At 44.0% G+C, this 14,710-nt stretch overlaps 1 protein-coding gene across 1 annotated transcript in view; it reads left to right on the forward strand.

Annotated features, from left to right (window-relative positions):
- Nucleotides 1–12,990: 12,990 nt before the first annotated feature.
- Nucleotides 12,991–14,710, forward strand: part of LOC111978225 (general transcription factor IIF subunit 2) — a 35,135-nt gene continuing 33,415 nt past the window's right edge. The window contains exons 1-4 of the mRNA XM_024008172.1: nucleotides 12,991–13,160; nucleotides 13,308–13,381; nucleotides 13,646–13,664; nucleotides 13,927–14,071. Of these exons, the coding sequence (XP_023863940.1) occupies nucleotides 13,008–13,160; nucleotides 13,308–13,381; nucleotides 13,646–13,664; nucleotides 13,927–14,071 (391 nt within the window). The 5' untranslated portion in view covers nucleotides 12,991–13,007. The remainder of the gene's footprint in view (nucleotides 13,161–13,307; nucleotides 13,382–13,645; nucleotides 13,665–13,926; nucleotides 14,072–14,710) is intronic.

Below are 14,710 nucleotides of genomic sequence, written 5' to 3' on the forward strand. Positions count from 1 at the left end.
GTTGATTTCCAATTTCCCCGATGACAGAAAACATGCAAAACAAAAATGTGAGGAAGACCTGGGATACATGATTGATGATGATGAATAGATACAGATACACTATATGGCCAAAAGTGTGTGGACACCTGCTCGTTGAACATCTCATTCAAAAATATTGGGCATTAATATGGAGTTGGTCCCCCCTTTGCTGCTATAACAGTCTCCACACTTCTGGGAAGGATTTCCACTTGATGTTGGAATATTGCTGCGGGGACTTGCTTCCATTCAGCCTCAAAAGCATTAGTGAGGTCGGGCACTGATGTTTGGTGATTAGGACTGGCTCGCAGTCGGCGTTCTAATTCATCCCAAAGGTGTTTGAATGGGGTTGAGGTCAGGGCTCTGTGCAGGCCAGTCAAGTTCTTCCACACCAATCTAGACAAACCATTTCTGTATGGACGTCGCTTTGTGCACGGGGGCATTGTCACGCTGAAACCAGAAAGGGCCTTCCCTAAACTGTTGCCACAGATTTGGAAGCACAGAATTGTCTAGAATGTCATTGTATGCTGTAGTGTTAAGATTTCCCTTCACTTGAGGGGCCTAGTTATAGATGCACAAATATCATAACCCTCCAAAAATGCTAACCTTCCCAGTTATTGTAATGGTGAGAGGTTAGGATGATATTTATGCGTCTATAACTTTCTCACTCATCATTATTAAGTATTAAGTAACATCCACATTAATGTAGAAGTGTTTAGAAACATATTCCATTCTTATTTACAATAAAAGTGACTCCAAACTGACACAATACATTATTTACCATTAATTTATACTGGGCACAAAATAATCTGAAACACAACCAAAACAAACAGCAAATGCATCCAACAAATTTGTAGAGTCACAAGCTTAATAGCAGGACACTGTAAAGTCCATTATTCCACTGAAGAGTTATGAATTAGACTGTTTGAGAAGGTTTGAATCCTAAGCAACCTGCATACACATTTTTTTAAGTAATAGACCAACATAGCTACTGTAGTAGGTCAAAGCTGTGTGCTGGAAAACCTTGGTAGAGCATGGGTGGAGTAGGGATTGTGGTGCTCATGTGAATTTCCTTTTTTATGGCTTCAAACAAATGCTTTCTCACTTAAAACATCGTTTTTTGCTTTTAATATCCATGTTTTTTACACCGGAAGGTGATTATGATTACGCCAGCAGCATACCACCCTGCATACCACTGCTGGCTTGCTTCTGAAGCTAAGCAGGGTTGGTCCTGGTCAGTCCCTGGATGGGAGACCAGGTGCTGCTGGAAGTGGTGTTGGAGGGCCAGTAGGAGGCACTCTTTCCTCTGGTCTAAACAAAGATCCCAATACCCCAGGGCAGTGATTGGGGACACTGCTCTGTGTACGGGTGTCCTGACTCTCTGAGGTCATTAAAGATCCCATTGCACTTATCGTAAGAGTAGGGGTGTTAACCCCGGTGTCCTGGCTAAATTCCCAATCTGGCCCTCAACCATCACGGTCACCTAATAATCCCCAGTTTACAATTGGCTCATTCATCCCCCTCCTCTCCCCTGTAACTATTCCCCAGGTCGTTGCTGTAAATGAGAACGTGTTCTCAGTCAACTTACCTGGTAAAATAACGGTAAAATAAATAAATAAATATGCAACATTATTATACAACATATATAATACAGCATAACTTAACATAGCAATACAAGTAAAGTAAAAATACACAATAATGGCAATGGCAACTAAAATAATGTAGTTATTAGTATTTATTTAATATTAACAGCTGATTTTCCAGAGTCAACCGAAAAATCAACTGGTTCAGTCAATCGAACGGGTGTACGCATTTCAGGAAACACAATCTGCCACCCTGCAGTTATTAAGCAGTGTGTCCCTGGGGTGTACCTTAGGGCGGGAGGGCATCTGACGGATAAGGGCACAACGTATTCCTTGACAGTTGAGTGTTGGTCTCTCCACTCTCCACCGTTCTCTCCGTAGTAACAAGATGGAGAAGGGTGCAATTGCATCCCACAATTTGGGGCGTTCCTGTATGTGGGCATTCCAGCATCTGCAGGAACCCCTCTTTATACTTATTTTGGTACATTTTTAAGGTAGGTCTCCGGTACACAGGCGGGATCGCTCCAGTACAGTAGGTAGCAGTAATGCACCATAGTATTGGATGCCACCGCCGATAAACCCCACAGAAGAAGAGGTGGGGGCGACAATGCCGGTAGCTAGCTAGGTACAATGGTAGACAGTGTGCTTCACCCTCACCTGTCGGCACTGTTTTCCCACAGTTCTGTTAACGATGGTGGGGACAGGTGTTCGGCAGGCATTAGCGAAGGACACTGGGTGCTAGCCAGTTAGCTAGATAACTAGGACTCCGGTACACAGCAGGCGGGATAGGTAGTTAGCTAGCTAACGATAGCTAGGACACCGGTAGACAGTGTCCTTAGCTTCTGCCTGTCGGGCACTGCTTTCTCGCAGTTCTGTTAACAACGGTGAGGGCAGGTGTTTGGCATGCAGGAGTGAAGGACACCATGTGCTAGCTAGTTAGCTAGCCAGTTGGTTAGGTAGCTAGCTAGAGAGGAGAACTCTGGTACACAGCAGGTGGGACACTAGGACACTGGTAGACAGTGTAGTTTTCCCCCGAAAACTCAGACAGTATTTTAATTTCCCTTTTCTTTTGACCCACATTTTAATCGCATAGACAATCAAGGAAAATCCAGAATATCAAAAGTGTCACACTAGCATGAAGATGGTTTTATCAAGGGGCGGTGGATATGGTTTGAGGCTCAGTAATGGGACATTAACTACTAGATGTGAGTATTGTACGTGATGTATCCCTGAACCCCGAGCCTTTTGGATTCATTTTTCAATTTTTTACTTCAGCTTATGAAACATGGGACGAACACTTTACATGTTGTGTTTATATTTTTGTTCAGTTTACATTGCTAAGCAATCCAGGCGTAACATTAGTTAACGTTAAATGAGCAATGCCCATTGCATGTATTACACATTAGCAGTGTGGCAGTTTCCCATAGTTTGGTGTTGACTAGGAACTTTACTTAGCTAGCTAGCTGTGCTTTGTGGAAGAATGTGGGAGATATTGTAAACATTGAGATGTGCTGGTGCATCACAATCTGTTCATACAGCTAATGTTACAGCCTTTTTTGGCTTGTAGCTAGCTAGCTAAGGTTACTGGCTAATGTTAATTGGCTAGCTAATTGGTAGTGATGGGGAAACAAAGCTTCTTGAGGTTTTACATCCAATTGGGTCAAAAATAAGTGTATTGCTTGAGGATTTGATCAACACAGTGTATACTAGTGGCACCTGCTGGTCAAAATATTTTAGAGCAGACAAATGATTATAGATGACGTATCAAATCAAATCAAATTTTATTTATCACATACACATGGTTAGCAGATGTTAATGCGAGTGTAGCGAAATGCTTGCGCTTCTAGTTTCGACCATGCAGTAATATCTAACAAGTAATCTAACAATTTCACAACAACTACCTTATACACCCAAGTGTAAAGGAATTAATAAGAATATGTACATAAAGATTAATGAATGAGCGATGGCCGAACGGCATAGGCAAGATGGTATAGAGTACAGTATATACATATGAGATGAGTAATGGGTATGTCAACATTATATAAAGTGGCTAGTGATACATTTATTACATACATTTTCCATTATTAAAGTGGCTAGAGATGAGTCAGTATGTTGGCAGCAGCCACTCAAAGTTAGTGATGGTGTTGAACAGTCTGATGGCTTGAGATAGAAGTTGTTTTTCAGTCTCTCGTCCCCGTTTTGATACACCTGTACTGACCTCGCTTCTGGATGATAGCGGGGTGAACAGGTAGTGGCTCGGGTAGTTGGTGTCCTTGATGAACTTTTTGGCCTTCCTGTGACATCGGGTGGTGTAGGTGTCCTGGAGGGCAGGTAGTTTTCCCCCGGTGATGCATTGTGGCAGACCTCACTACGCTCTGGAGAGCCTTACGGTTGTGGGCGGAGCAGTTGCCATACCAGGCGGTGATACAGCCCGACAGGATGCTCTGATTGTGCATCTGTAAAAGTTTGTGAGTGTTTTGGTGACAAGCCAAATTTCTTCAGCCTCCTGAGGTTGAAGAGGCGCTACTGCGCCTTCTTCACCAGCTGTCTGTGTGGGTGGACCATTTCAGTTTGTCCGTGATGTGTACGCCGAGGAACTTAAACATTCCACCTTCTCCACTACTGTCCCGTCGATGTGGATAGGGGCCTGCTCCTCTGCTGTTTTCCTGAAGTCCACGATCATCTCCTTTTGTTTGTTGACATTGAGTGTGAGGTTATTTTCCTGACACCACACTCCGAGGGCCCTCACCTCCTCCCTGTAGGCCGTCTCGTTGTTGTTGGTAATCAAGCCTACCACTGTAGTGTCGTCTGCAAACTTGATGATTTGAGTTGGGGCGTGCATGGCCACGCAGTCATGGGTGAACAGGGAGTACACAGAGAGGGCTGAGAACGCACCCTTGTGGGGCCCCAGTGTTGAGGATCAGCGGGGTGGAGATGTTGTTTCCTACCCTCACCACTGGGGGCGGCCCGTCAGGAAGTCCAGGACCCAGTTGCACAGGGCGGGGTCGAGACCCAGGGTCTCGAGCTTAATGACGAGTTTGGAGGGTACTATGGTGTTAAATGCTGAGCTGTAGTCGATGAACAGCATTCTTACATAGATATTCCTCTTGTCCAGATGGGTTAGGGCAATGTGCAGTGTGATTGCGTTGTCTGTGGACCTATCGGGGAGGTAAGCAAATTGGAGTGGGTCTAGGGTGTCAGGTAGGGTGGAGGTGATATTGTCCTTGACTAGTCTCTCATAGCACTTCATGAGTGCTACGGGGCGATAGTAATTTAGCTCAGTTACCTTAGCTTTCTTGGGAACAGGAACAATGGTGGCCCTCTTGAAGCATGTGGGAACAGCAGACTGGGATGAGGATTGATTGAATATGTCCGTAAACACACCAGCCAGCTGGTCTGCGCATGCTCTGAGGACGCGGCTGGGGATGCCGTCTGGGTCGGCTGCCTTGCGAGGGTTAACACGTTTAAATGTTTTACTCACGTTAGCTGCAGTGAAAGAGAGCCCAAGGGGTTTTGGTAGCGGGCCGTGTCAGTGGCACTGTATTGTCCTCAAAGCGAGCAAAGAAGTTGTTTAGTTTGTCTGGGAGCAAGACATCGTGGTCCGCGACGGGGCTGGTTTTCCTTTTGTAGTCCGTGATTGACTGTAGACCCTGCCACATACCTCTCGTGTCTGAGCCGTTGAATTGCGACTCTACTTTGTCTCTATACTGACGCTTAGCTTGTTTGATTGCCTTGCGGAGGGAATAGCTACACTGTTTGTATTCGTTCATGTTTCCACGGTCACTGTAGTCACCGGATGCTGTAGTGTCCTTATCGGACGTTTAGATATTGAGCTAGGTCGCCTAGATATTGAGCTAGGTCGGGCAAGAAATTGTCATTTTTTGCTAAGGCTAACGACCCTGTTCAAAATCCTGTTCAATAATCTGGTATGTGGTTCTCGGTAACGGCCGGATGGCTTATGGCGAGAGGCGGGTGTGTTGTGTACCTCCAGTCTAGTTGATTTGCAAATGTTCATCGACATTGTTGTCATATTGGCTTAGCTATGATGGTAGGGAGATTTGAATTCAACATTGAGTTTCAACCAATGCATATGTTATTGTGGAGTCTATTGTCCCCACAGTGATGACCAGTACGTGACTAGTTAGTTAGACATACTGCTCTGATCCTGCTCCTTGGACCTGTCTTTCTAGTCCAGAGGAGAAAGGAGGGCAGAGGCTGACCCGAGTGACAGAGACAGGGACATATTACATCTCTGTTAGATGATCCATCAACAGAGGTAAGTTAAACACACCTGAAACAACCTGTTCAAGCTCCTCCATGGCGCCACTTCATAAACACACATCTCAGTTACAGCTGACAGAGTAGCACTCATACATTTCACAGATATCACTGACTTGACAGCAAGGAAAAATAAAAAAATATCTGACTGATAGTCTTTCAAATTAACAAGACTATTACAGTATACAGTGCCAAGCAGCGTACTTTACACAAATATTTCGTTCTGTGTAAAACAACATTGCTCTCTTTCTTTGAAAACTTAACAGTAAGTTAAGTGACCATAGCATGATTTCATTTGGCCCCTCATATATAGATTTATGAGTCTGGGAAGTATTGCATCATGTAGTTACGCTGCCTAGCTAACTGAATCTAATAATGTTTATGAATGGTCCATCCTTCTCATCCTGCAGTGAGTGATAGGAAAATAGAGAGTTTATGAACCGAAGCAAAAATAGAGTGGTGAATGAAGCAAAATCCTCTCGCTTTCTCTCGCAATTACATAAATGCAAACCTCAAGTAATGTTGACCCTGACAGGGGAATCAAAGCCCTGAGTCATGGGTTAGAGGAGGTCTGTCAACACTTCTCTCAGGTCTGAAGAAAAACCACAGAGACAGCCAGAGTGAAATCTGAGCCCTGAGAAAAAGGTGTGGAGAATCTACTGAGTAGGAACTCTGAGTAGGAACACCAGGTATTCTCCATAGTACTGCCAATCACACTATGTTGTATCAGCCCGACTGGATAGCCCGACTGGAAAGCGTGTATCTTGCAATTGTACTGTATGTATGCATGTTTGTGCATACATTCATGTGTATGTGCTCGAGCTTGAGTGTGTGCCTGTGTGGATGCTACTGTACAGTAACTGCATCATCTGTCGGCCTCTGTCCTTGTTTATAGCCTTTCGACACACTCCCATAACGAAGATAAGACCTGCCAGGCTGAGGGAAGTCTGTGGGTGAAGTGCCCTGATGTGGTGAAGGGTTCTGAGGTAAATGTTAAGGTGGTGAAAGGTAGGCAGGCGAGAGGCTCTGAGATCAGTCCTTTAGCAGTCAGAGGTTTGTGTGGACCAGGACATGGTGCTACTGGGTCACAATGTGTTGAGAGATCTCTGAGGAACAGAGGAAATGTGCCTAGTCAACAACATGAGGAGCAACAGGTGACAGTGTTGACCTGGTGGTCTAAGCTCAAAATAGTTATAGTTGAGAACTCCAATGTTCAGGTTATCCACATAAATACCCTACATGTAGGCCTACATATCTGCCTCAGCACCCCAATTGTGATTGAAGTTGCTCCCTTCCCTTAATCTAGTCATGTGGAACAGCTCCATCTAGTGGTAAATTAGCTAATGTCATTAAATCATAGAGTGAACATCTAGAGTTGAGCTATATATTTATACCAGAGTTGTGGACTTGAATCACTCCAGTCACGAATTTTATGACGAGACTGGACTTGATAGACAGTAACATAACTTGAGACTTGATTTGGACTTGGAGCCTGAAGATTTGGGACTCAACTTTGACATGAGACTGATTACTTTAATTTATTTGTCCAGGTTTTGTAATGTTTTATCACTCATTTTGTTGCACAGAGTCTACGTGGATTACTCTACATGCTGCCAAAGACAGTAGCCGCAGCAACGCCCTTGCAAAAAAACTGAAACAGATTGGCTAGTGAAACTTACACTCGGCACTCTGATTGGACCAATAAACTGTCAATCAACACAGGTAGGGTGGTAAACTAGCAAACAGATTGCCGATTTGCTGTACCGATATAGGATCGGGTGCAGCGCAGACTTCAAATTATAGGAAGAGAGGATTGCCATAATAAATGAATATGCAGCGCTAAAAAACTGTTTGGTGATCAAGAATACTTTGCAAGCTCATCAGCAATAGGGCAACAATTACTAGCATAAGTCTACTGGTATTTTGGTATGTTACAACTGCTTGAAATTGATAATTTAATGCATTTGGAATTTGTTTAAAATGAATTATTACTGTGGCAAAGATGCACCACAGGCGCGGCTTCTCACCTGCCCTCTACAAACTCCCGCCAGTGGAGAGTGCTTTTTTTATTGTGCTCATGAATATTCACAAGAAACATGAGGTAGAAGTTCTGTTTATTAAATTCAATGTATGGTTTCCTTTGTTCCAGTGGAGGTTCCTCAGAGGAGGAAGGGGAGGACCACCCTCCTCTGTGAATAATTTATTGCCCCCGGGACCTGCCGGTGTAACTGCTAAACTGCTTGCTGCTGACTGTACACTGTACTGATTGTAGCGGGTTTAAGCGTTAGTTCCAGTAGTTATGTTGACTACGATGTTAATATGGTGACAACGATGTAGGATGATGTAAGCTGTGTGTAGCGGTTAGTGGTTATGATATGAAGGTTTGGCTTGGAAAGCAATTTTTCGCCTGGTCACAGAAAGCTATCCACAAGCGAAGGGAAAAGAAGTCTCGAGGTATATTGCTCGCCTGAGGTAGAGTACCTTATGATAAGCTGTAGACCACACTATCTACCAAGAGAGTTCTCATCTATATTGTTCGTAGCCGTCTATTTACCACCACAAACCGATGCTGGCACTAAGACCGCACTCAACCAACTCTATAAGGCCATAAGCAAAAAAGAAAATGCTCATCCAGAAGCGGCGTACCTAGTGGTCGGGGACTTCAATGCAGGCTTACTTAAATCCATTTTACCTCATTTCTAACAGTATGTCACATTTGCAACCAGAGGGGAAAAAAACTCTAGACCACCTTTACTCCACACACAAAGATGCATACAAAGCTCTCCCCCGCCCTCCATTTGGCAAATCTGACCATTATTCTATCCTCTTGATCCCTGCTTACAAGCAAAAACTAAAGCAGGGAGTGCCAGTGACTCGCTCAATACGGAAGTGGTCAGATGACGCGGATGCTACGCTACAGGACAGTTTTGCTAGCACAGACTGGAATATGTTCCGGGATTCATCCAATGGCACTGAGGAGTATACCACCTCAGTCATCGGCTTTATCAATAAGTGTATCGACGACGTAGTCCACACAGTGACCGTACGTACATATCCCGAACAAGAAGCCATGGATTACAGGCAACATCCGCATCGAGCTAAAGGCTAGACCTGCCGCTTTCAAGGAGCGGGACGCTTATAAGAAATCCCGCTATGCCCTCAGACGAACCATCAAACGAACAAAGCGTCAATAAAGAATTAAGATTGAATCCTACTGCACCGGCTCTGAAGCTCGTCGGATGTGGCAGGGCTTGAAAACGATTACGGACTACAAAGGGAAACCCAGACGCGGGCTACCCAGTGACGCGAGCCTACCAGACGAGCTAAATACCTTTTTTGCTCGCTTCGAGGCAAGCAACACTGAAGCATGCACGAGAGCACCAGCTGTTCTGGACGACTGTCTGACAACGTTCTCTTTGAGCAAGAACTTTAAAGAGGTCAATATTCACAAAGCCGCGGGGCCAGACGAATTACCAGGACGTGTACTCAAAGCATGCGCGGACCAATTGGCAAGTGTCTTCAATGACCGAGTCTGTAATACCTACAGTTTCAAGCAGACCACCATAGTCCTTGTGCCCAAGGAAGCGAAGGTAACCTGCCTAAATGATTACCACCCCGTGGCACTCACGGTGGTAGCCATGAAGTGCTTTGAAAGGCTGGTCATGGCTCACATCAACAGCATCCTCCCGGATACCCTAGACTACTCCAATTCGCATACCGCTCCAACAGATCCACAGATGACACAATCTCAATTGCACTCCACACTGCCCTTTCCCACCTGGACAAAAGGAACACCTTTGAGAGAATGCTATTAATTGACTACAGCTCAGCGTTCAACACCATAGTGCCCATGAAGCTCATCACTAAGCTAAGGACCCTGGGACTAAACACCTCTCTCTACAACTGGATCCTGGACTTCCTGATGTGCTGCCCCCAGATGGTAAGGGTAGGCAACAACACATCTGCCACGCTGATCCTCAATACTGGTCCCCTCAGGGGTGTGTACTTAGTCCCCTCCTGTACTCCCTACTCACCTACGACTGCATGGCCAAACACGACTCCAACACCATCATTAAGTTTGCTGACGACACAACAGTGGTAGAACTTATCACCGACAACGATGAGACAGCCTATAGGGAGGAGGTCAGAGACCTGGCAGTGTGGTGCCAGGACAACAACCTCTCCCTCAATGTGAGCAAGACAAAGGAGCCGATCGTGTATTACAGAAAAAGGCAGGCTGAACAGGCCCCCGTTAGCATCGACGGGGCTGCAGTGGAGCGGGTCGAGAGTTTCAAGTTCCTTGGTGTCCACATCACCAACGAACTATCGTGGTCCAAACACACCAAGACAGTCATGAAGAGGGCATGGTAACACCTTTTCCCCCTCAGGAGACTGAAAAGATTTGGCAGGGGTCACCAGATCCTCAAAAAGTTCTACAGCTGCACCATCGAGAGTATGCTGACTGGTTGAATCACCACCTGGTATGGCAACTGCTCGGCAACTGACCATAAGGCGCTACAGAGGGTAGTGCGTACGGCCCAGTACATCACTGGGGCCGAGCTTCTTGCCATCCAGGACCTATATACTAGGCGGTGTCAGAGGAAATCCCCAGAAATTGTCAGAAATCCCTCCATTTGTTATGTACAGTGCTGCTACTCGCTGTTTATTATCTTTGCATAGTCACTTCACCCCTAACTACATGTACAAATTACCTCGACTAATCTGCACCCCCTCACATTGACTCGGTACCAGTACCCCCTGTATATAGCCTCGTTATTGTTATTTTATTGTGGTAAAATATTGGTAAATATTTTCTTAACTGTTTCTTGAATTGCACTGTTGGCTAAAGGCTTGTAAGTAAGCATTTCACGGTAAGGTCTACAGTTGTTGTATTCAGCGCATGTGACAAATAAAGTTTGCGTTGATCTGATGAGAGGAGGAGAGAAGGAATACAACGATCAAAGGGATCATTCATGCTGTTTGTATGTGGCTGCTATGAAAGTGAACTGTGTTTGCATGTGAACAGGCGTGTATTCATTCCGCCGATTGTGCTAACGATTTTGAAATAGAAGCAAACGTAACGAAACGGGGATAAACTTACCTGAATTTGTCCAGTAGAAACTCTTGTTTCCAACTGTTGGACTAATGATTACATCCTAGATCAGCTATATGCTGGCAAGAGTGTGCAAGGCGGTATTGAATGTGTCAATGTCTGTCATCTAGATTACTCAAATTTCTATCAACCTACGTTGTAAACTTCCATTCATAGGCTAAGTTGTAGCTAGCAACCTCATGATGGGTATAGGGAAAATTTGAGTATCATGTAGTACCTTAAACCTATCGATGTTAATGTTAACCTGGGTCAATGGAATATGAATGACAGTCATCCAGTATGCTGTAATAGAAATAAGGCCATGCTCATGATCATCCTCCCACATCTTGGGAATGATCATCCTCCCACATCTTAAATGGCAACACCACCAATGCTTTGTTCATATTTCACAGGTTATGTCGGAGTTCCGTTGCCACGTTCAAAACAACTGGGAACTCGGAAAAATACGAAATCAAATCATGACGTCATTGATCTTCAGGTCGGAAAGTCGGAGCTCTAGAAAGAGGCACGAGTTCCCGAGTTGGATGACCGTTCCAAATGATTTTTCCCAGTCGGAGCTTGTTTTTTTCAGAGTTTCCAGTTGTTTTGAGCGCACTGAAGTCGGAAGTCGAAAATGTCCGAATTACCCGTTTCGGGTTTCCAGTTGTTTTGAACGTGTCATTTGTCCTATGTCTCTGTCATTCTGGTTGTGCGTAATAGGAGCGCGCGCGCCTCAGGGCACAGAGAAATAGGCTACGTGGCCTGCGCTCCACGCTTTGGAGTCAGAACGTTGAATAAGAGGAAATGATTGTTCCATGTATGCATGGTGTTGAAATATCATTAATAATCATTAAGTCTGAATAAGACGAATGTAACAATGGATGTGGAAATTTCCTTTTACATTGTAGTACCAGGTTATTGGTTGTAATTGCCAATTGGGTAATTGTATGGTCCTGGGGGCCACGAGCTTATATTATTTAGGCCTACCTGTTTGCCGGATTCGATTTGGTTTTTCAATGGGAGGTTACAGTCTTGCCCTCTACTTGTGTCTGCTCAGATATAACAGGTTAAGCCTGATACAGAGGCTATTTCTTTTGGTCTATTGGCTCTGTATATTTGGTAAATCTACGTGTATATTTTGTATTGTAAAGTGGGTGGTTCGAGCCCTGAATGTTGATTGGCTGGCAGCTGTGGTATATCAGACCGTATTCCACGGGTATGACCATTTTTACTGCTCTAATTACATTGGTAACCAGTTTGTAATAGCAATAAGGCACCTCGGGGGTTTGTGGTACATGGCCAATATACCATGGCTAAGGGCTGTGTCCAGGCACACCACGTTGCGTCGTAATTAAGAACAGTTCTTGTATTTTGGCCATATAGCACACCCCCTCGGGCCTTATTGCTTAATTAAATATAACACGCTTTCATCATTGGATCACCAAGACCTGTAGATAAATCTACACTGAGTATGTCAACCTGCCTTGCCTTCTGCTGATTTCATGCCCTTACAACTGCCACAAGGTCCCTATTTTACAATTACATAGGCAAATCAAAATGTGTTGTAGACAAAATAATGAAAAGGGCTGTCTGGTAGCCTCAATAAATAGATGACAATGCTTTGTAGTTGAACAAGTTGTTGCATGTATAGATTTTTAAAAACTTGACTGGAGACCTGACTTGAAAACTTGTGACTGGACTCTTAGAATGCACGACTTCGACTTGACTTGAGTTTTGAACCCGTTCTACTTGGGACTCGACTTGAGACTCGGGCCTTGTCACTTGAGATTTGCATGTGACTCGAATAATAGTGACTTGGTGCCACCTCTGATTTATACTGTATTTTTATAAAACATTTGTGAATTCCAGTGGGATCAAACATTCTGGTCCACGTATAGTTACAACCTTATCAATAGGCTAATAAATAAAATTGACCAAATTCACCAAAAAATCATTTCACACTTGTACAATGTTATTCAAATTGTATTATCCATCACCGCTGTGTAGTGTGCTCTTCATTGATCGAAGTGAGGTTTCTCATGCGTTGTATTTCCTGTAACCTGTCTGTGACTCCACTGTTAGCAACTTCACGTGTCGTGAAGAACCTCATCAAAGGATCTGCCGCTATGTCTGAAAAAACGGAGGTTGATTTAACCGGAGCTAAGCAAAACACCGGTGTATGGCTAGTAAAGGTATGTTGCCTAAAATCTAATTAAACGGTAAGTCATATCCATACACATATTGGTCACACCTGACGGTTTTGTTGAGGAATAGCCTAGCATTTAGCTAGCTAAATTACCACCTCCGGTCTCTTTTTAACTTTTGTTTGACCTGATCAGGTTCCCAAGTACTTGGCCCAGCAGTGGGCCAAAGCATCCGGAAAAGGAGAAATTGGAAAGCTCAAGATTGTAAAGTAAACACTGACCATTAGCTATAACTCCACATCTGTTCATTACTGATAACATATGACTGCTTTTCAGAGGGGTTCAACACTACCAGACATAGAAATGTTGACTTTTGCAGTGGACATCATGCTCAATTTTGTAGTTGGTGATGCTAGTTATAAATGGTCTGAAATTCAGTAACATGGTTCTAAAGGAATCAGCTGTCTAATGAGACAATTAGTGTAGCCTATGTTGTAGTTAACTGAAAGTAAATGCATTTCCCCCCTTCATAGGAAACAAGGAAAAGCAGATGTAAGTATGTTACTTGTTGCCACAAGGTGTCACTGTAAACCCATACACTGTTCCTTGTCCTCAGTAATACCTCAAACTTTTGGAAGCGTTCTAGAAAACAGTAGCTGTATTATGAGAACATCATTTTCATTATTGGAAGTCATGTTTATAGATTCATAGACTATGATTAGTTGAATCAGAGGTTTTACTGCTTGGTTTGAACAAAAGCCCGCATCCATGCTGGGATGTTAGCGGATCCAAAGGTCTGTGGTGTTTCCTTTAGGTGTCGTTCACCCTGAATGAGGACCTAACCAGCCTGTCTGCCCTGGGGGAGAAGGCAGCGTCTGTACGAGCTCCCCGGGACCACCCATTCACCATGCATAGTGTGGGGGGGCAGACCCTGGCTGTGTTCACTGAGACCTCTGCAGGTAACAGACTACTGCCCTGCTCTGCTCTAGTACTGGTAAAACACCATGGAGATATGTTTCATTTTGAGTTGACGGTATATGGTACCTTTTGAGTTGGTGAATCATAAATATTCAAGAGATGAGACTCCTTGAGATTAAACAGATTAGATTTGGGTCGTCATGCTCAAGCAATGGAGAGATTCATCATCAAGACTTCTCGTTTGGCCTATTTCAGTTGACTTGTCTTAAAAGCTGAAGCTGAAATGTCGACAAACTATTTTATACTCCTGATTTTGCCTGGCTCTATTGTAGACAGAGTTATTACGATTACTCTAATGCACTGATTTATTAATTTTTTAACCCTTTAAAATGTTATATTAAACAATTCTCATCAAATAGATATACCCAACTTTATTTTAAACAGTCTACTGTAGAGACACAGAAGAGGACTGCTTCTTTGGTTTATAGTTAATCCATGAGGTTCTCTTTGATCATTGGATGAAATAATATAGAACAAAAATAAATTGATTAAGATCAAACCGAAATTTGACTTCCACTTTTAACCCCTCAAAGACACAGATCTGTGTTTTTGTAAAGGTGCAGGGGGCTGCCACACTGGGCTCCCAGTGGGCTGTTGTTGTGTGGGGTTTGCTCAAGGGC

This window comes from Salvelinus sp. IW2-2015, linkage group LG2 (genome assembly GCF_002910315.2).
Source record: "Salvelinus sp. IW2-2015 linkage group LG2, ASM291031v2, whole genome shotgun sequence".
In the NCBI taxonomy this organism is placed as follows: Eukaryota; Metazoa; Chordata; class Actinopteri; order Salmoniformes; family Salmonidae; genus Salvelinus; species Salvelinus sp. IW2-2015.